General features: G+C 45.2%; 1 protein-coding gene across 7 annotated transcripts in view; it reads right to left on the bottom strand.

Moving 5' to 3' along the window:
* Positions 1-9,637: 9,637 nt before the first annotated feature.
* NR1H2 (nuclear receptor subfamily 1 group H member 2) overlaps positions 9,638-22,919 on the bottom strand; it is a 232,388-nt gene continuing 219,106 nt past the window's right edge. For all 7 annotated transcript variants that reach the window (XM_077457095.1, XM_077457099.1, XM_077457096.1 and 4 more), the window contains 3 exons: positions 22,660-22,759; positions 14,432-14,640; positions 9,638-10,653 (listed from right to left, as the gene is read on the bottom strand). In XM_077457095.1, the coding sequence (XP_077313221.1) occupies positions 10,507-10,653; positions 14,432-14,640; positions 22,660-22,759 (456 nt within the window). In that variant the 3' untranslated portion in view covers positions 9,638-10,506. The remainder of the gene's footprint in view (positions 10,654-14,431; positions 14,641-22,659; positions 22,760-22,919) is intronic.

Below are 22,919 nucleotides of genomic sequence, written 5' to 3' on the forward strand. Positions count from 1 at the left end.
CTTCAATCTAAATTTGATCTCCCACGACAGAGTTTCTATAGTTATTTACAGATACGACATTACGCCCAGACCATATCTTCTGACCTGCGCTTTTCTCCACCCTCCGCATTTGAGACTGTGATCCTAGCGGGCTTGGCCCAACGGGGATTGATATCAACCATCTATAAAATAATCAACGCTCCCCCTAAAGCTTTGAAAGGCAGCCATACCTATATGCATAAGTGGGAGGAGGCGTTGGGTGAGGAGATTACGGAGGAGCAATGGCAGTTGATATGGTCCCAGGCCTCGAAAAGCTCTATGTGCACACTGTACCGGGAGAATGCATATAAAATTTAATTTTTTTGGTATATGACCCCGGACGTTTTACACGCCATCTATCCCGCCTCATCCGACAGATGCTGGAGATGCCAGGCCCACAGGGGAACATTGTTCCACATTTACTGGCGGTGCCCCCTCGTGGTTCCCTTCTGGGAAGAGGTCCAGCGCCTCTTGACTACTGTACTAGATCACCGAGTGACACTGGACCCTAAGACTTTCCTGCTGGGCATCCCCTTTCCCAAATTGACAAAGTCCCGAAAGAAACTGTCGAGACATATCCTGACAGCGGCGAGGTGTCTCATTGCCCTGCATTGGAAAAAAGCACAGCCTCCCACCCTGGACGCGCTCCATACTAGAATTAGAGACGTGGAATTGATGGAGAGGATGACCGCCAGGATGCAGGACCGAATAGAGGCTCATGACGTGGTTTGGAGTCCATGGAAATTTCGGGAGGACCAGCTGTGATTCGCTGCCGAGACCGCACACGGTGCTTACCCCCCGCTTACCTCACCCACCCTCCCCCCCTATCTCTCGTCCCCCTTCTATCTCCTAACTGTCCTTTCTCCTTTTTTCTTATCCCTTCTATCGCCTACCCCTTTGCTTTTGATCTCCCCCACGTTCTTTTCTTCACTTAACTTCTATCTCCTTTTCCTTTCCTTCTTGCCTCTTTTGTTTTCGTTTCCTTGTGCTCCATGGTTCCTTTAAGAAGATGCTTTGATAACAGCAACTAAAGGGAACAATCTGAAATGTTTGTAGATCTAAGCATATAGATATTGGGATCTCTCGCTGGCTAATGTGACGGTTGGCGCTACACTCTTGTATCCAGTGTTGGCCCGGTTGATCGGGGGGGGGAGTCTCTTTGGCCAGCTCTATGCCTGTTCCAGAGGGCTCCCTGTGGATCGAAGGGCGGAAGGTCCCATAGTTTGCTCATGTTATTTCTTGTGGAACTATTCTGATGTAAAGCGACATGATGTGTAATGCATTGTTGGAAACAATAAAAAGTTACTTGATAAAAAAAAAAAAAAAAATGATCCCCTATTTTGTAAACTATATAACTTTTGCGCAAAGCAATCAATCTCTTATTGCGATTTTTTTTTACCAAAAATATGTAGAATACGTATCGGCCTAAACTGAGGGAATTTTTTTAATATATATTTTTGGGGGATATTTATTATAACAAAAAGTAAAAAATAATGCGTTTTTTTCAATATTGTCGCTCTATTTTTGTTTATAGAGCAAAAAATAAAAAGCGCAGGGGTGATCAAATACCACCAAAAGAAAGCTCTATTTGTGGTAAAAAAAGGCGTCAATTTTGTTTGGGAGCCACGTCGCACGACTGCGCAATTGTCAGTTAAAGCGACACAGTGCCGAATCGCAAAAAGTGGTCTGGTCTTAAGCCAGCAAAATGGTCCAGTCTGAAAGTGGTTAAGGCCAGTTTCTGGTCTACTCCTCGCTGTAGGAACAGCAGGATCCTGTAAACGGAATAAGTGCGCGGACGCCACCCCATCTCCTCAACACATGGAGATATAAGCCTTCCACGTACGATGGTATATCTTCTAAGACGAAGATTTTTGTGCCCTCAACATAGTTGAAATCACCAAGTCAGACAGGCCTTGGTTCCTTAGCACCTGGCTTTCAACAGCTATGCCGTTAAAACCAGCGATTGTAAAGCAGGATGGAGAATCGGACCTTGAGACAGAAGGTCTTCTCGCATCAGTAACCGTCAGGGAGCATCGCCACCAGGCGTACTAGGTCGGCGTACCAATGACACCGAGGCCAATCTGGGGCAATCAGTATCACTGGAATCCCCTCGACCTGCACTCTGCGGAGCAGACGTAACAGTTTTAGCGGAGGAAAGGCATAGGACAGTTGGCACTGTTCCACACTGAGCCACCAACGCGTCTGACACGTCCGCCCAAGGATCTCTTGTCCTGGATACAAACCTCTGCACCTTTTGATTGGGTCGACTGTACTCCCAGTACTCCACCCCAGCCGCTCAGGCTGGCGTCCGTTGTGATCACTGTCCAATGCAGAGGTAGGAACGACTTCCCGGACCGAAGGGTCGGGGATTTCAGCCACCAGAAAAGGGAATCCCTGACTAACTGGCTCACCTGAATCTGTCAATCCAGGGATAAAGGAGATTTGTCATATTTTGTCACTATCTGCTTCTGCAAGACACTGGTGTGAAATTGGGCTTATGGCACCGCCTCAAAGGCAGCCACCATGAGGCCCAGGACTCGCATGCAGAAGTGACAGCGACAACCACCTGCGGTTCATCAACAGCTTCACCACGGCTCTGAGAGTCTGCAGTTTGTCTGAAGTGAGAAACACTCTCGCTTCCACGGAGTCCAGCAGTAAGCCTAGGTACTCCAGGTGCTGAGTCAGCACTAGGACCGACTTTTTGAGGTTCAACACCCACCCAAATTCCTGCAGGGTTTGCATGGTGATCGCCGCATACTTCCTTAATTCTGAGGCGGAAGCTGCTCTCAAAAGGAGATCGTCTACGTAACCCACTATTGCGATCCCGCATCTCTAAAATTGGAGCCAATACCTTGTTAAAGACTCGGGGTGCTGAAGCCAAGCCAAAGGGCCACAAACTGGTAGTGGTCTTCCCCTACTGCAAATCACAGAAACCTCTGATGCTTGAGGCAGATGGGTATGTATAAGTACGCGTCCTGGATGTCCAAAGACGCCAGGGACTCCCCCTGATGGAGTGCAGCGACTACGGAGCGAACTGATTCCATTCTGAACCTCTGTACTTTCACAAAGCAAGATTGAATGTACCCCTTCCTTTTTGGGGACTACAAACAGATTGAACCCCTGAAACTTTTCTGTTTCTGGAACAGGCACTATCAACCCACAGCTTAGCAGGTCTCTTACTGCCCTAAACAGGGCCTCCTGGCGAGCCGCGAGTAAAGGTATGCTGGAGGGGTAAAATCTGTTTGGTGGTCAAGAGAGGAACGCTATCTTGTAGCCTGATGAAATCAGTTCGCAGACCCATTGGTTGGACAGCCGAGCGGCCCACCGGCTGCAACCTCCCGAAGGCGACCCCCCACCCGAGTGACGAATGGGGGCAAACCTTCATGCGATAGCACTTTTGCTTGCAGGCTTGCGAGTCCAGGGACGTTTCTGTCCCTCAGTAATCGCCATGCCAGACTGGGAATGTTTTTCTGAAGTCCCGAGCGGAGCAGCCGGTTGCAATTGCAGGAAGATCTGGGGAAGAAACACCAGTTTCTGATGCCATACTGACCCACCCTGTCTGCCACCCTTGGGGACTTAGGACAAGGAGCTCAATCCAACCCTCCTAGCTGCTGCAGACTGAGGGGCCCTTCACCATAGGACTCACCACCCCGACTGAGTGCTGAGCCGTGCTGTTACAGGTGCCTGTGTCCAGTGCCAGCTCCCAGGTGTCCAGAGCAAAAAAACGCGCTGTTCTGAGGTACAGGAACCAGTGCTGGGGAGAAAAACTGCGCTGAGGCTACAAAAAAAATGGCCCTGTATGAGGGACAATCACAGGGAAAATGGCCGCCGACCATGCTTTCAACAGAGACTCACAGAAAATGGCTGACAGGTAACTGTACACAGAGAATGAACAGAGATAATGGCGACAGACAGCGCTATGGTGGCAGCCCATACAGAGCCCACAGACAGCCCAGGGACACAGCCAGCGCAGCCCCCAATCCAGGATCAGAGCCCCCCAACGGACCCCTGGCTCAGGTACACACACCGATCAGCAGCCCAGTCATGCAGCATCCCCCCCAGAGGGGGGGAAAGGTAAAGTAGGGACAGGGAGAGAAGAGAGGGAGGAGGGAGACCCACCAGGGAATGCCCAGCTGCTCAATCCCGTCGAGGCAGGAAGAGCTGTACTTGTAATCTGGACAAGCTGGGGACATCCCATCACAGACCCACACCCGAGCAGAATGGGGTGGCTGCAGGCCACGGCAAACTGTGACAAAGACATTGGTAGTCTGGTCATATGTGTGCCCTGGAGCACTGCACTCACCGGCCGCCTCTGCAGCCTGAGGGGCATGTCGTGGCCGACCCAGCGCGTAGCTAGGGACTGCACACGCTCGATGGCCAGGCTGGGGAGACTACAAGGATCTAATATTATCCAGCCTGTCACCCAGCTGGCTGTTGATAGCAGATCACAGGATCTTAAAATCTTGCGCAAAAGGCTAAAATCCAGAAAAAAAATCCCCAGGACCGATGGTCCCGGCAGGGAGCCTAGGTCCTTCTCCTTCACTAGGCAGAAAAAAACTGAGCTGCAGGAAACAGGCTAAGGGGTTATTACCAGAGGGACTGCCCCCCTCAGTTCTGTTGTTTTCACATGCATTACATGTTCTGCCTAGTCCTCTCCTGAAGGTGGAGTAATACCCCTACGGTCAAGATTACTGGAGCTGTGTCTGTCAATGAATGAAAGAGAAAAAAAAGCACAGCTCAGCTGACAGAGCGCAGGATACAGAATGAAGACAAAGAAAAAGGTGAGGAGAGCACAGTCATGTGACCTGTCATAGTAATATGACAGGCCTTCCTCCAATCACAAATATTTCTCTTCAGTGTTAAGCAGAGATAACCCCGTGGAATACAGAGGCTCCACACCATGGCTGCAACATTATGAATGGGAATCATGATGTAAGGAGGAGCATAGTGTAATATTGTGTTTGCTCACTGTTTTAAGTTGTCTCTCCAACGTCCACACTAAACTAAGTGCCATGCACTGATGCTTTATTAAAATAAAGCTGAGGTAAAGGGTAGAAAACAAAGAAACTGAGATGGTTCCTCCAGTGATAAAAATGTATGATGCAGCAGAGGGCTTGTGACTGAAAAGAAAATTGCTTGATTTCCCCATAGTGCTGTTGGGGGGAATCCCTCCCATGTATTATCCCGGCAGAGGAACACAGTGATTATTTCTAGTAGCTATAGTTGCTGGCAATAATCGCATGAAAAATCCAACAGACTGGTTGTACTCAATATAAATCAACTTTGGTACAATCAGCCTGCCCATACATGGTTCGAATCTCGGCTGGTCCCTGCTGAACCAGCCGAGATTCCAACCATCTACGACCGGCTTAAGATCTGCTCAAAGACCGTGTTTTACAATGGGAACAGTATCAACACCTGAAGAAAAGTTAGTTGTGATAGGCTCAGTTGTCATCTATCACCTCAGAAGAGCATGGGAGACCAATCTCTTGCAAAATGTAACCTCCGTAGATACCCGAGTACGCAAGTTATTTTCTGTAATAAATACAGCATAAGTAAACAACTCAGAAAAGAGAGGCGCCTCTAAGTGCAGAATTGATAGCCATTTATGATCCCCAAAAGGATTAAAAACACTTACAAAATCTGGCGAATTAAAAAGCGTATAATCAATAGTGCAGGTGGTCTGGCAGGCAGAGGGGTCCCTGGCATGTGGAGGTTCTCAAGATTGTAACATATGCTGCGCATAGCCACATTACATCTGGTTTGTGGTCCACGCTGGCTCCCGTCTCTCACCGCTGACGTCACTTTTGGGATCTCTGTCCATCATAGACTTGGTCTGTGTGTCTATTCATCAGCTCATCAGTAATCCCATGCTTTTGGTGCAGCATGTTACAATTGTGAGAACCTCCACATGCCGGGGACCTCTCTGCCTGCCAGACCACCTGCATTAGTAATGATTACAAGCTTTTTAATTTGGCAGATTTTGTAAGTGTTTTTAATCCTTTTGGGGATAATAAATAGCTATCAATTCTGTACTTAGAGCTGGGCTCGACAAAACCCGGGTGCCAGGTCGCATTTGCGACTAGAATTAGTGACCTGGCACCTGGGGCAGCACAACTGGGGGTATCCTGTCTCCGTGGACCCCCCCAACGTGATCGCGTCAGGCCGCACTGCCGGCGGCTGGTAATTGAGGCTGTGGCTTTGAGGCCTTCTGCGGTCCTATGGTTCCTTCTGGAATCTGGCGCCCTCTTGTGGTGCCCATTGGTATGACAATCATCAATGCTAATGGAGCTTCCCCTGCCTGCCAGCCTATCTCCTTCCTTTTACTTAGAATAAAAAATATATATAATGTTTAGGTGTTCTAACACCCTAGAGAATAAAATGGTGGTCGTTGCAATACTGTCTGTCGCACCGTATTTGCACAGCGGACTTACAAGCGCACTTTTTTGGAGAAAAATAATTTATTTAATAAAAAAATAAGACAACAGTAAAGTTAGCCCAATTTTTTTTTATATTGTGAAAGATAATGTTACGCGAGTAAATCGATACCCAACATGTCATGCTTCAAAATTGTGCCCGCTCATGGAATGGCGTCACACTTTTGCCCTTTAAAATCTCCATAGGCGACGTTTAAAAAATTCTACAGGTTGCATGTTTTGAGTTACAGAGGAGGTATAGGGCTAGAATTATTGCTCTCACTCTACCGATCGCCATGATCGGTAGAGTGAGAGCAATCAAACCTCACATGTGTGGTTTGAACACCGCTTTCATATGCGGGCGCTACTCACATATGCGTTCGCTTCTGCGTGCAAGCTTGGCGGGACAGGGCGCATTTAAAACATTTTATTTTTTCTTATTTTAACTTTTATTTTTTTCACTGTTCTTTTTAAAAAAAAAATTGTGTCACTTTTATTCCTATTACAAAGAATGTAAAAATCCCTTGTAATAGAAAAAAACATGACAGGTCCTCTTAAATATGAGATCTGGGGTCAGAAAGACCTCAGATCTCATATTTACACTAAAATGCAATAAAAAAAAAAAAAAAATGTCCCTCCAAGAGCTATGGGCAATGACTTGGAGAAGGGGGAGGGGGCGTGGGTTATCTTCCCCTCACTCGTCTCCATGTCAGGCCAGGGACAGGTCCGGATCGCCGTCACAGACCTGGCTCCTAACTTTTTTAGCTGGCTCCTAGATTCCAAGCAAATTTGTCAAGCCCTGACTTAGAGGCGCCTCTCTTTTCTGTTTTATTTCCTTTCAGAGATTGCTTCTCATTGAGAGCGCAGCCCTCAGTGTTGGAGATAAACCATTGGACCCCTGCTTTTTATAGATACTGTCTGCTTGGTCCCTGCGCTCAGAGCGCCCTTATATATTGTACCTAAGTAAACAACTCCACCAATATATTATTTTCCTTTATTTTTCTCCTTACCATGACAGAATTCCGCACTTGCCCTTTTTGTGAGGAGAACTATCATTTCCAGGTGGGTCTCTATCATTAGCCTTTTGAGCAGCAGACTTTTTGCTATGTTTTTTTTTTTTCCTCTGCAATGTGTAAACTGTGACCTCATACCTCCTTCTCTATAATAGCACAGTCTGTTATTACTGTGCACACCTGACTGTTACTGAAACAACTCAACTTAAAATTTCTTAGATCAGATGCACTACATAAGATAGGGTAGGATGATCTGTGGAAATGACCAGACTCTTACTGTCAAATGATTTTGGAAAGTATTAAATAGAAACTCTATAGCTATGCTTAAAGAGTACTTTCACAAAAAATGCAGCTTTTGAAGAAATGCCAATGTAACAGGGGTTACCTTTCCCGCTGTGATTTGATAGGTCTGCTCCAGGAATATAGATCATATAATTCATTGCAGAGCAGTTTGCTTTTCTTCAAACCTAAACCACTAATTGTAACTTGAAACAGCACTTTTTATAGCAAAACAATATTGCAGATACATAGTTGGGCCATTCTGCTAAATGCAGAATTCATCTTCATAAAAGATATCTCAGTCACACTAGTTATTTGGCATAGGGTGCGTGGAGAATTAGATATACAGTATCTCACAAAAGTGAGTACACCCTTCACATTTTGTAAATATTTTATTATATCGTTTCACGTGACAACACTGAACAAATTACACTTTTCTACAATGTAAAATAGTGAGTGTACAGCTTGTATGACAGTGTAAATTTGCCGTCTCCTCAAAACAACTCAACACACAAACACACCATTAATGTCTAAACTGCTGGCAACAAAAGTGAGTATACCCCTAAGTGAAAAAGTCCAAATTTGGCCCAATAAGCCATTTTCCCTCACTGGTATCATGTGACCCATTAGTGTTACAAGGTCTCAGGTGTGAGTGGAGAACAGGTGTGCTAAATGTGGTGTTCTCACACTGTCATACTGGTCACAGGAAGTTCAACATGGCACCTCATGGCAAATTTGCCTGCATGGCTGTCTTCCCAGAAGGAAATCTCTTCTAAAGATGATGCACAAGAAATTCCACAAACATTTTTCTGAAGACAAGTAGACTAACGACATTATCTGGAACCATGTCCTGTGGTCTAATGAGAGAGACCAAGATAAACTTATTTGGTTCAGATTGTGTCAAGCATGTGTGGCAGCAACCAGGGGAAGAGTACAAAGACAAGTGTGTATTGCCTACAGTCAAACATGGAGGGGGGAGTTTCATGGTCTGGGGTTGCATGAGTGCTGCCGACACTGGGAAGCTACGGACACATTGCGCGAACCATGAATGCCAACATGTACTGTGACATACTGAAGCAGAGCATGATCCCCTCCCTTCATAGACTGAGCCGTACGGCTGTATTCAAACAAGATGACGACCCCAAACACGCCTCCAAGGCGACCACTGTCTTGCTAAAGAAGCTGAGCGTAAAGGTGATGGACTGTCTAAGCATGTCTCCAAACCTAAACCCTATTGAGCATCCTCAAATGGAAGGTGGAGGAGGGCAATGTCTCTAACATCCACCAGCTCCATGATGTCGTCATGGAGGAGTGGAAGAGGACTCCAGTGGCAACCTGTGAAGCTCTGGTGAACTCCATGCCCAAGAGGGATAAGGCAGTGGTAGAAAATAATGGTGGCCACTGAAAATATTGACACTTTAGGCCCAATTTGGACATTTACACTTAGGGGTGTACTCACTTTTTTGCCAGCGGTTTAAACATTAATGGCTGTGTGTTGAGTTATTTTCAGGGGACAGCAAATTTACACTGTTATACAAGCTGTATACTCAGTACATTACATTGTAGCAAAGTGTAATTTCTTCAGTGTTGTCACATGAAAAGATATAATAAAATATTTACAAAAATTTGAGGGGTGTACTCACTTTTGTGAGATACTGTACATCATATTTAGTGAAGAGAGCAGTTATAATCCTGTCTTACAGACCAAATAAGCCCCACCTGGAAAAATAATGATACCCTTCCAAAACAACCTAACATCTTCATAGCCAGGAGACAAAGACGTTATTTCCTTTTATAGTCCACCCACTCTGAAACTACAAATGATATAAGAGAAATTGAATAAAAATGCAATTCATTGATTGCAACAAAGCTTCTGTAAGCTAAAGCATGTTAACATTACAGAAGCTGTCATTTTTTAACTTATAGAATATAATATACACTTTATTCTCAATCCTGGGACATGAGCCCACCATACAGTGTAAGTGCCAAAGAAAAGATCTGTAAGTGCATATAAACATTAAGAGCTGGAAAATTTTAAGCAAGTGCAAGATTTGCTATGAAAAAAATTAAGCCCTGTTCAATGGAAGTAGATTAAGTAACAAAAATGAATTATGCCACTCTTGCTCTGGTGCTGGAAGCCTTGTAGAACTGAGGATAGTGATATCTGATTTAATAGAGAGGTAGCTAACCTTGCAGCATGGCAACTACCCTTGTAATTTCCCTGCATTAGAAAATACTACAATGGGCTGGGCAAGACATCAATTCATTGCCATACAAGACTAAAACTAAAGCATCTCTGTACATTTACATCTAAAGCATAACTGGCACTCAGGTCATTGTTCTATAACCAAAGGCTTCTTAGAGTTCTCTAGAGCCTGGCATGTGGTGACTACTTTATAAAAGTCATTGTTGGTGAATTTTTAACCCCACATCTAAACCATTGCTCAACTCCACCAAAGGGAGGTTCACCTAAATCTAACTAGTTTCTGAGAAAAAGGATTCATATAATTTAAGCTGGAAAAAATTGATATCTATCCTTTAGGTGAATGCAGGCCTACTATGCAGAACTGCTGTTAGTTTCCCCATGTCTTTGAATATCCAGGGAAAGAAAACTCTTATTTTTAAGTTTTGCTTCGTCCTCCGGTGTGGCCTGGGCAGGGCTCTCAAGATCTCCAGATACACGTCTGATGTCCAGTTTATATCTGGAGCTCAATTCAGTGCTGAACATATAGGAGAGCATGAAGGAGTAATGTGTCTCTGGTCACTCTGGCCGGTGTCCTTTACTCATGAACATCCCAAATTTCAGACAGTAATGGTGGCAGTTTTTTGTCCTGTAGGCGCAGAGCAAACACCTGTTCTGAGTGCACACTGCTTAAAGTTCGCAGGCTGACCAGCTTCATTAACATACGAGGAAACATCAGGTGATCCTGTAAAAGAAAAAGAAGGCTATTGAAAGAGTCAGAACTCCAGTTTATATACTGCTCTTAAAAAAAAAAAAAAAAAAATGGAGTGTTGAGCAGGTTTATGAACTTTAAGGAAGAGTGACAACTTCTGCACTTTCCTGTGTATGTTGTATTTTATTAAAATTACTGAAAACAGGGCCAAGTTTATCAGAAATGTAATAGAGCTCCTGATCTCCACACGTCAATGACGCTTTCTTTTTTCTCAAAAAACTTCTAGAAGTGTAATCATTTTCATTCGGGAAAGTCCATTCACTCCAAAATCGAATGTTAAAAGTGAATTTTTATTTATTTATTTACTTTTTTTTTTTTTTTAAGTACTTTTGAAAATCTGCCTGAGTCAATCTAGAGTTGCAACTGTGGGTTAGGAAACCCAACACTTGTAATATTTATATAATATTGTAATATTTAAATAAAACAATGAAATAAAAGTCCAGGTCACTTAATGTGAACTTTCAGTTCCATGTGATATATACAGAATATACTGTATATAGCTGATGTATTGGTTTAAAGTGATATTAAAGTTTTTTTTTTTTTTGTTTTGTTTAAAAATATCCAAACATGTTATACTTACCTGCTCTGTGCAGTGGTTTTGCACAGAGCAGCCCAGATCCTCTGCTCCTGGCCCCTCTCTCCTGCTCTTCTGCTGAGTGCCCCCACAGCAAACAGCTTGCTATGAGGGCTCCTGAGATGAGCTGGTGCACCGTGTGTCCATTCAGACATGGAGGCGCAGCTCTGCCCAGCCCCCCCTCCTCAATGGCTCACTGACATTGATTGACAGCAGCAAGAGTCAATGGCGCCCCGTTTCAGTCTCAGGCAATGAGAAGGGCAAGCCCTAGACTCTCGTGCAACATCGCTGGATCGAGATGGGGCTCAGGTAAGTATGAGCCGAGCTGCTGCACACAGAAGGTTTATAGCTGCAAAGGGCAGGCAACTTAATATGAACCCGACGGACTAAGACTCAGATGCCATTAAAGCCCATGTGTAAAGGCAGGCGTCCCAATACTTTTGGTAATATAGCATTTGAGTGAGTAGCACATCCTCCTCTTTTGTGCAATAGAAATTACCAGAATGTCCTCCATCTCCAATTCTGCCCCCTGAAAAGTGGGTAGATCAGGTGGAAAGGAGTCACCATAGCATCTACTGCAAATACTGAGGGCCCTGGCAACAAATCTGCCCAGGCACCCCTACACACCAGTGGCAAAGGGCTTGGAAGACCTTTGGATGGAGAACCCATTTCCCTGTATCCAGACTCTGAAAGCTGAGAAAGTCCACCTGGCAATTTGCCAGTCTTCGACAGCAGATACAGGGAACATGTAGTTCTGCCAAAGGGATACTCAAGGCCACTTCCCTTTGAATGCAATACTTCTGACATCTTCTTGATAACTGATGTAGGCCATGGCAATTTCTGACTAGATTCTTACCTGGCGACATCACAACTGAATGGTCCTGCATTGAAGAAACACCTGAATCACCCTGAGTTCCAGGATGTTGATGGAAAGTCGGGCTTTCTGCAATGACCAAGTTCCCTGCATCAATAGGGCATTTAGGACTCCTTCCCAGACCAATAGGATTGGCACCCACCCTGAGAAATTTGTATGTCTTTGGTGGAAAGGTTTTCCCCGATTCCAGTGGTGCATTGGAAATCCATCACATCAGGCCAAGTCTGACTTTGCAGGTCAGACACATGGAGGGGTCCAAAAATCAAGACTGGTTGTCTCACCCTACCAGGAGGTTGCGTTACAACAGTCTAGAGTGATACTGGGTCTTTGACACTGTTCCAAAAGGAGGCTACCATAAGCCTCAAGACCCTTATGCAGGTATGGATCGAGGGCCAACCCTGGGACCAAAGGGCCTGAGCACATGAGCGGAGAGACTGAGGTTTGTCCTTGTCCTCAGGAACAACTGTGGGTATAGGATTGTATTATTTTTTTTTCTTTTATGAAGATATTTTTCCTTCTACTGGTTAAATTAGATGAACTTGTGTGTTTTTTTCAACCAGACTAACTATGTAACTATGTCCTGGAGCTGGAAGATCCAGGACAGGACTGTATCAATGTCATATCCAGGTAATCCAATCAGTGAGCCGGTACCAGCGAAGGCTTCCGAAGGTTGAGGATCTAACCCAGTGATTCTCAACCAGGGTTCCATGGAACCATAGGGTTCCTCCAGAGGTTGCTAGGGGTTCCTTCAGCAGAAAGAAAAAGATAAAAAAAAAAAAAGGGGGGGGGGGAAGAGGGTGAGGGAAGGAATGAAATGAACGAAGGAATGGAAAGGAGAAATAGGAAGAGGAAGTAACATAGTTCTGACCTGGTGCTGATCATAATGCCTAGTAGGGAGAGTGAGGAAAAGAAGAAGGGCAGAAAGGCGGAAAAAATTAAGCTTATAGAAACACATCAGAGAAAACGATTAAAGCTAAAATTTTCATTAAAGATCGGGAATTCCATGGCTTTTATCCACACTGCCCCCTCTTGAGTCCAAAGGGACACGTTCCAAAGCCATGAATTTAATCAAATTGGAATCAAATTTAAGGTATATCCCAATGTGTCTACTGATGGCTGTGTTCCAGACTGTGATCAAGTTTGGTGGACCAAACGGCGTGGTAAGCTTGCCCCTTGACTCACCTGACGTTTACGTGATTTACACTCATTCCTAACGATGATACTTATGTTGTTTTTTTTATTGTTTTGTTATTTTCTGATACTGTATTTTGTCATTTACTTCATTTAGTGTTTTTGTATAGTTTCATGAATTTTACAACCAATTAGTATATATCCCGATGATGAAGCTACCAGGCGAAACATGTCGGGATAATATAAGAATCGGAACATTTCGCTGTAATTGTACACCTGTTTGAATGACCACTTATTTTGTGAAATGCAGTATACTTACAGACTCATGGTCCTTGTTCATGTTTTTTAACTTTATACTCATTAAAAAAAAAATTGTAAGATTCATCTTTCTCATCATTATTTGCCATTGCACCGCCAAAATCCCTTTTCCCTCCCAGCTGATCCTCCTTTTATAGTTAAGAGAAAAGCATACTAGGGTTCTGTGAAGAGAGACTTACCACAGCATATGTTTTCACCCTCTGGGCAGGATTTATAGGTACCTGACTCTTAGGATATTTAGAGACAGAGCTTCCCCACTTGCAATCTATGGCCCTGGACCTGTATAGCACCTTGCAGTTAACACAACGCAATGCACCAGCAATGGGGCACTATTCCACCAACTGACACCAAGTATGGGCCACAATTCCTCCCACTGACACCAACGATGGGGCACTATTCCTCAAACTGACACCAATGACAGGGCACTATTCCTCCCACTGACACCAACAATGAGGCACTAAATCTTCCCATGGACACCAACAATGAGGCACTAAATCTTCCCATGGACACTAATGATGGGGCACTATTTCTCCCCCAATACCAAACATGCATGGTTTACTCCCACTGATGCCAGGACAATTTTTACTCCCAGTGACCACAATCTGCCCCGCTAAACTGACCCTTGGTTTAAAAAGTTTGGAAACTCCTGGTCTAAAGCATGCAGGGTCATGCTCAGTACCTAGGGGCAATCCAGAGTAGGCCATGAGCTGCATGTATAGGCAGTCTCAGAGCAGTGAGTGAAAAGTATGCAGTGGTAGGGCAATGCGCAGCATGTAATGAAGTTTGTTTTGTGAGCAGTATTTAATGGCAGTGTAGTGGTCCATATGTAGGGGGCAACAGTTCTTCTCATATACCTGAGGTCTCTTGATACGAGTGTAGGAGTGCAGAGCTTCCACATATGGTAGCTGGAGATTCTCTACGAGCTGGTGATTCTGCACATTTGGTCTGTCAGCAGAAAAGATGTTGATTGCTATAAGTAGAGCATACTCTGCATCATCCAACTGCATCTGCCTCATTCCACGTGAGAACTCAAAAATGGGGTTTATAAACTCCACCTGTAGTCCTAAATATAGGAAGAAACAATATTACCGTTTTTAAAAGATCTGTTTAAATAGCATATTAACCGCACTCACTTAAAGCAGACCCATAGTCTAAAACCATTTCTCTTAAAGTGTTATTAAACCCAAAAGCAAATATGTATTATATTGCACCTTAACATTTCCTAAATGTGATGGTTGCATTGATTTTATTTTTTAGGGTTTCTATCTTCTACTTTCACCTGGTGATTAAACCGGTAAGTCTGTTGTTTCTACACAGAACAAGCTGTCTAGCAGAATAGATTGGTCACAGGGATGAGGCACGCCATTTATGGGTGCTTACAATGATCAGTTTCTAGTTAATTATGTTAAGTCTTTATCCCAAAGGGAAAAATCGTTTTTTGTACTCACCGTAAAATCCTTTTCTCTGTAATTCACCGACTGACACAGCTACTCTCTTAGACCATTGGGTTGTTATGCCACCTTTAGGAGAGGACTAGGCATGACATGTTAACATGTAATATAACAACTAGAACTTTCTAGTCCCACCCAAGGGGCGGTCCCTTAGATAACAACCCCACAGCCTGCCTTGCAGCTTCAGTATGTCAACAAGGAGTATAACGTAGAGAAAAATAGGAGGGGAGGGTGCAGTGTCAGTTGGTGAATTACAGAGAAAAGGATTTTACAGTGAGTACAAAAAATCCTATTTTCTCTTATATTCACCGACTGACACAGGTCCTCTCTTAGACCATTGGGATGTCCCCAAGCAGTGCCAAAACGAGGGGTGGGAAAACAGCATAAAACTTCACCCACCATGGCATGTGGGAACTAGTATAAACTTTACCCACAAAGACAACAATGTGTGGGAATAACTAAACTTTTTTACCCACAAAAAAACAGGGTGCTCCTCAACAGAGAGGCACTACCTTCAAATCGCACCAGAACTGCGGTAACAAATGCAACAGTGCATTTACTTAAAAGTACTGCGTTTTTACCAAAAAAACAGGAAAGAAATGCATATGCAATTGCAATTATAAAGCCGCCTGAAAAACTTTGCAGCCAAAACAGGCATCAGCTGATGCGTTGACATCTACCTTGTAGAATGTAAAAGTGTGACCAAGTCGCCGCTTTACGCACTTAAACGTCAGACGCTTGATGTCGGAAGCCCCAAGACGTTTCCGATTGCTCTTGTGAAGTGGGCCATGACCGGAAAGGGGGGCACCTGCCTCTTCAAGGCGTCTATACTACATTCTGTCTGATCCACCTGGAAATGGTGCCCGACGAGACCGCCATGCCTTTTTTGGACCAGCCACCGAAACAAACAAGGAGTCTGATCTCCGAAAGGGAGCCGTAGCAAACAAATACACCCTCAGAGCCCAAACCACGTCCAGGGAGTGAAGGGCCACCTCCTTAGGATGTGTCGGCTTCGGACACAGAGATGGTAACACAATGTCTTCATTGATGTGGAATGCCGAAACCACCTTCGGCAGAAAAGAAGGTTGCGGACGCAACACTGCCTTATCCTCCTGGCCGAAGTAATGGCCACTAGAAAGACCACTTTCTGGGAAAGTCAACAGAGGGATCTCTCTGATATTTTCAAATGGCGTTTTTTTAAGCGCCGATGACACAAGGTTCAGATGCCATGGGGGTAATGGTGGACGCACCGGAGGAACTACATGTCGGACTCCTTCAACAAAAGTGCTCACTAGAGAGTGAGACACCAGGGGTCGCTGAAAAAAGACAGCCAAAGCTGATATTCATCCTTTGATGGTGCTTAAAGCCAATTTTCGGTCCACTCCTTGTTGTAGAAACAACAGGATGCTGGATATAGAAAAGGAGTGCGGACGCCAACCTTTCTCCTCACACATAGAGATGTAGGCTTTCCAGATACAATGATATATCTTCGAGAAGAAGATGCTCTTAGCATAGTTGGAATTGCCGAGTCTGAAAGGCCCCGGTTCCTCAACACCTGGCTCTCAATAGCCATGCCGTTAAAACCAGCGATGGTAAAGCAGGATGGAGAATCGGACCTTGAGACAGAAGGTCCTCTCGTAACGGCAGTCGCCAAGGGGCGTCCGCCACCAGGAGAACTAGGTCTGCATACCAAGGACGCGGAGGCCAATCTGGGGCAATCAGTATTACTGGGATCCCCTCGGCCTCCACTCTGTGGACCAGACGTGGCAACAGTTTCACTGATCCCACGGAGCCATCAGCGCGTCTGGCGTTGTCTGCCTGGATCCTGTTTGGACGCCCTCAAAGTCTTATCGACTATGTGGAGAGGCATAGCCTGATCACTCTCAGTTCGAGCAGATTGATCGGCAACTTGGATTCCTCCACCGACCAGAGGCCCTGGGTTGACTGAACTCCCATTACTACACCCCAGCCTGTTAGTGATCACTGTCCATTTCAGAGGTAGGGACGACTTCCTGGACCGAAGTGCCAGGGACCTCAGCCACCAGAGCAGAGAATCCCTGACTAACTGGCTCACCTGAATCTGCCGATCCAGGGACAATGGAGATTTGTCTCATTTTGTCAAAATCTCCTTCAGGACTCTGGTGTTAAACTCGGCACACGGTACTGCCTTGAAGGAGGCTACCATGAGTCCCAGAATTTGCATGCAGAAGCATAGCAACGACCGCCTACTGTTCATCAACAGTTTTACTGCGGCTCTGAGAGTCTGCAGCTTGTCTGAAGGGAGAAACACTCTCGCTTCCATGGAGTCCAGCAGTAAGCCTAGGTACTCCAAACGCTGAGTCGGTACGATCACTGACTTTTTTAGGTTCAACAGCCACCCAAATTCCTCCAGGGTCTGCATGGTGTCCTACGATCGTGATCCCGTGTTGCCGCAGGAACACCAAAACAGGAGCCAATACCTTGGTAAAGCCTCGGGGGGGCTAATGCCAAACCAAAAGGGAGAGCCACAAACTGGTAGTGGGCTTCCCCGACTGAAAATCGCAGAAACCTCCGATACCGAAGGCATATGGGTATGTGCAGGTATGCATCCTGGATGTCTAAGGACGCCAGGAAGTCCTCTTGATGGAGTGCAGTGACTACTGAGTGAGCCGATTCCATTCTGAACCTCTGTACTTTCACAAAGTAATTGAGGGCTTTCAGGTCCAAGATTGGACGTACCTCTTCCTTTTTGGGAGGTTTGAGTAGAACCCCTGGAAACGTTCCGATTCCGGAACAGGTACCATCACCCCGCGACTCAGCAGGTCCCTTACTGTCCCCAATAGGGCCTCCCAGCGAGCCGGGAGAACAGGTATGCTAGAAGGGAAGAATCTGTTTACGGCAAGAGAGAAACTATCTTGTAGCCTGAGAAAATCAGATCGCAGACCCATTGGTCGGACAGCCGAGAGGCCCACCGGACTGCAAATTCCCAATGGCAACCCCCCAACCGATGCATTGGTCCTTCAGAGGTTGTCCTGTCAGGCTGGGGACGCTTGGTCGAAGCCCCAGGTCGGACGAAAAAGCCGTTTGTGAGTGGAGAATGAGGGCCCTTGCCTACGGCATGGCTCCTTAGCCTTCCTGGCCCGTGGGAGTAGTGTACTCTTACCACCTGTGGCATTTTTAATAATGTCATCCAATGAGGCTCCAAAGAGCCGGTTGCCAAGGAAGGGAAGATCCGTCAGGGCTTTTTTAGATGCCTGGTCAGCAGACCAGCATTTTAGCCAAATCAGGCACCTCAGCACCACTGCTGACACTGAAGCCCTGGATAACAGAGGGAGAGTATCCAGGGCCGCGTCACAAATGTACTTCAGGCCTTTCACTAGTTGGTCTGCTAGTTCCACGCAGACAGGAGAAGCCTGTTGCTCTCCCAATTCACTGTGCAAAAGTTTTGCCCACTCGGTTAGTGTCTGTGACACAAGTGCGGATGCCAGTACTAGTCTCACTGCTGACCCCACAACCGTAAACAAGGAATGAGCTACTACCTCGGCCTTCCTGTCTGTGGGGTTCTTAAAGGCAGGAGTCCCCTCTACTGGGATTGTGGTTACTTTGTTTAACCTGGATACTGGGGGTTCCACGACCGGAGGAGCCGACCACTTTTTGAGAAGGCGCACCGCCATGTATTTGGGGACCGAAAAGGTCCGTTGCAGTCGACCCCATTCCTTGTAAATTAACTTATCAAAATAAGTCAGATACGGGAACACCTTAGGTGAACGGGCTGGCTTACTGGACATAAAAGGGACCGCTACATCAGCAGAGGGATCTGCTGGCTCCTGAATTTTCAGGGTATCACGCACAGCTGTGATAAGTGCACCAACAATCGCTTTGTCGCGCACGGACCCGGATGGGGACTCATCCTCACTGTCCGATCGGTCCTGGTCAGCGTCATCTGAAACAACAGAGCAGGGGACACCAGCCTCAGCAGGGCCAGAGTCTGTGTCAGAGTTCTCCCCGGAAGATGGGCGTTTTTTACCACCTTTACACCCACACACTGCCTCAATCTTGGCAACGAATGAATTGAGGACCGCCGAAAAAGCGTCCAGAGGCACTACACAGTCTCCAGGCGAACCGGTTGCAATTGCCTGGATTTCAGGGGAAGAAACACCAGTTTCTGAAGCCATGCTGACCCTACCCTGTCTGCCACTTGACGGGGACTTAGGACAGTGATGGTCCCACCCTCCTAACTGCTGGCTGAGGGGCTCTTTCCCGCAGGACTCAGCACCCTGACTGGTTTTGCACTGTCCAGCTAGTGGTGTCTGTGGCAGCTCCCAGATGCATAGGACATAGGACCACGCTGTGCAGAGCTGCTGTTAATGGTGCTGAAACTGATCAAAAACATGTTCAAGCTTCAATAAAGCGTCCAGTATAAAAGGACATAATCACAGGGAAAATGGCCGCCTAACTACAGGGAAATGGTTAGACAGAATGCTGTTCCTTGCCCCACCAAAGATGGCCGCCGAGCACCGTATACCATGAGGGACAGTGAACAAAAATAGGCAGATAAATGGCGGTGAACAGCGCTACAGCGACCAACAGACACAGCCTCCAGACACCTACAGGGAGAGACCTACACACATCAAGGGCACAGCCAGCCAGCGCAGTCCTCCCCAGGTGAGAGCCCCCCCAGAGAGCCCCTGTTTATGGCACACATACTGCTCAGCAGCCCATGCAGCATCCCCCACAGGGAAGGGGGGGTAGAAAGGGACAGGGAGAGAAGAGAGGGAGGTGAGGGACCCCTGAATCGACCTCCCAGGGAATGCCCAGCTGCTCAGCCTCACCGAGGCAGGGAGAGATGTACTTACCATCACAGACCCACTCTCCGATCAGTACAGGGTGGCTGCTGGCCCGGCACACTGTGACGCAGACATCAGTAGCCCAGTCATATGTGTGCCCTGGAGCATTTACGCTCACGACCGCCTCTGGAGCTGAGGCATGTCGTGGCCGACCCAGCGCAGAGCTCTGGTCTGCACGGGCTCGCTGGCCAGGGTGGAGAGACTACAAGAATAAGAGTATCCAACCTGTCATCCAGCCGGCTGTTGATAGCAGATCAGAGGATCTTTAATCTTGAGCAAAAAGGAAAGCTTCTGCTAAAAAAAAAAACGACGGACCAATGGGCCCGCAGGGTTCCTAGGTCCTTCTCCTTTACTAGGCAGAAAAAAACCTGAAGCTGCAAGGCAGGCTCTGGGGTTGTTACCTAAGGGACCGCCCCTTGGGTGGAACTAGAAAGTTCTAGTTTTTATATCACGTTAACATGTCATGCCTAGTCCTCTCCTAAAGGTAGCTTAACAACCCAATGGTCTAAGAGAGGAGCTGTATCAGTCAGTGAATATAAGAGAATTTTTTTTTGCTGTAACTGCTTATAAAGTACTAGCTGGAGTTTGGCTTCAATTTGTTAGTGTATTTAAATCTGCCCCCGTGTTTATTTAACCAGAGTGGGGGTACATGAATACAGGTGTGTTACTGGCCAGATCACCAAGTAAAAACAAAGGAGAAAACGCCTAAGAAAAGAAAACTGATGCTGGCTGCTCTAATAATTTTTGGTTTGGGGTTTAATACCACTTTAAATATGAACACTGGATCTAACATTTGGCAGAGACCACTTGACATGTAACTTACTACTCTGTTATGCAAGAAACACATTCAACCAAGAAATCTGTGCTTGCCCATCCCACTTTTATTTTTGCTAATGAGCCTCCCTATTTGTCTTTGAGGTCATCCATTATATTGCTAGACAAATAAGCAGGCTTGGTAGAAGTGAACCAGTGGTTCATAGTTGAAGCTGTTGCTTGCTGCAGAACAAATCAGTTTTCAGGGCTCTGAGAGTAAAGTCAGAATTCCTCATATAGAAACTTGACTTCAGTAAGGCAGCCTGGCAACTTGCTTTTTCAGAAGAGGTCAGTAAAGGCGGTCTTTGACACACACTAGCCTCAGTAATACAGGATACAAAGCATGAGGACTTTAAACTTGTACTAGGTTCACACTAGGTACACACTTTTTTTTAAAAGTCTTTTTGGGTCTATTATCGTCTTAAATTTTACCTGCATCTGAATGACTACTATATACCTTGCTTGAATGACACAAACGGATTATCTGTCATAATGTAAGTGCTCAAGGCTTCAGCAGATTGTATACCTTTATGTCATGTATACAATGTTTTCTGGAGGTAACATTGTGAACACGTGTAGAACTTGTTTATGAAAAATTTACACTAAAGATTACCTGATTTTTTATTTTATTTTCATGAGAGGAAGGGGGGGGGGGGGGGCACAGGGATTGATCTTCCAGCTAATGAAGATTCTTTCAAATACTACAAGCTGCATGAAAGTATGAATTATGCATACTTTAGGCACATCTAAAGCAATATAAAGTTCACAGTATGCTGCAATTCCTTTACCAATAAGGTAACATTAACACCAGCACCACTGAAGCAAATTGGGTCATGCTTTATTGTTTTTTTTTTTCTGCATTCCTCTCGATCAACTGTAGGATTGTTTTGCGTTTTTTTTGTGGGGTTGAACTGGAAGGTCTTTTTTCAACCCAACTAATTATGTAACTGATTTAACCCCCTGTGTATACAGCAGCTGCAAGAAGTCAGGTTGTGAAAAACGAATGGTATCAAGGATGTAAAAATGACTGGTATCAGTCTAATTGATATTAAAAAAAACTGCAATATTTACTAATTAAGTTCTCTTTATGAGGAGACCTGACAGATATACTATATGGCCAAACAGTTGTGGAACCTGGCTATCGCACCTATATGAGCTTGCTGGACATCACATTCCAAAACAATAGTACCAATGGCTGTAACAGTCTCCACTCTTCTAGGAATGCATTCTACATGATTTTGGAGTGTGTACCCATTCATCCAAAAGAATATTTGTGATGTCAGGTACTGTTGTTGGACAATAAGACTCAGTTCTGTGGTTCTATGTTCCAATTCTTCATAGAAATGATAAACAAACAGATTTAAGGTTTACCACTCCCCATGTCTTCATTGAGCAGGCTTCATGCACAGGGGTACAGTCATACTGAAACAGTGCTGCCACAAGTTTGGAAGCACACACAACTGTTTAAACCGTCGTTGCTGACTTAAACATAGGAGATGTCCTAAGAAATTTGAAAAGCAATCAAATGAGAATATTAACGATATGAGAAATGAATTAAGAAATATACCGGTAATACTGACATGAAATTAATAAATATAAAATAGGTACCATCTTGGAATAATGTGAATGAAGGAATTGAAATAGGGTCTGATGAATACAATGTTTTTTGTACAGTTGTTCGGTGGGGGAATGTGATCGCAATGTTTTAAGTGTTTTTCTTTTTTTTTTTCTCTTGTAAAATGTGAAAAAAAACGCAAAAATTAGTTGATTGAAAAAAAAGGTGGCTTTTGGCTCTTAATTTGGAGGGACGGAAACATATGTTTGTCGATATAAGTAGTTGTGTCGGTCTGGTGTCCACAAACTTTTGGCCGTATACTGTATTTTGTGGGCATCTATAAGTCTGATTCCAAAGCAGTAAGCTTTCCTGTATCACATGGTGAACTGCTTTTGCTGATAAAAACAAACTGTGTTGCCCAAGGCAGCCAGTCTCACCTGCTCGATGGAAGTCATCCTTACTGTATGTAAAGTCCTTCAGAAAAGTTATACATTCGGTTTCATGATTGTAGCGCCTCGCTGTTTCCAGCAGCATTATCTACAATGGAGTTAAACACTATTAGTTTCTGAGGCCCACCAGTCAAACTACATAACTTTCATGAACTTGTTTAAAGAACATTTATGGATGATGTATGCAAAAGTTTGGGTGTTCTTGGTTATATACACAGTTAGGTCCACATATATATGGGCGCAGGCAC

The sequence above is a fragment of the Lithobates pipiens genome, unplaced genomic scaffold, assembly GCF_037356315.1.
Source record: "Lithobates pipiens isolate NorthernLeopardFrog02 unplaced genomic scaffold, aLitPip1_a1.2 Scaffold_27, whole genome shotgun sequence".
Taxonomy (NCBI): Eukaryota; Metazoa; Chordata; class Amphibia; order Anura; family Ranidae; genus Lithobates; species Lithobates pipiens.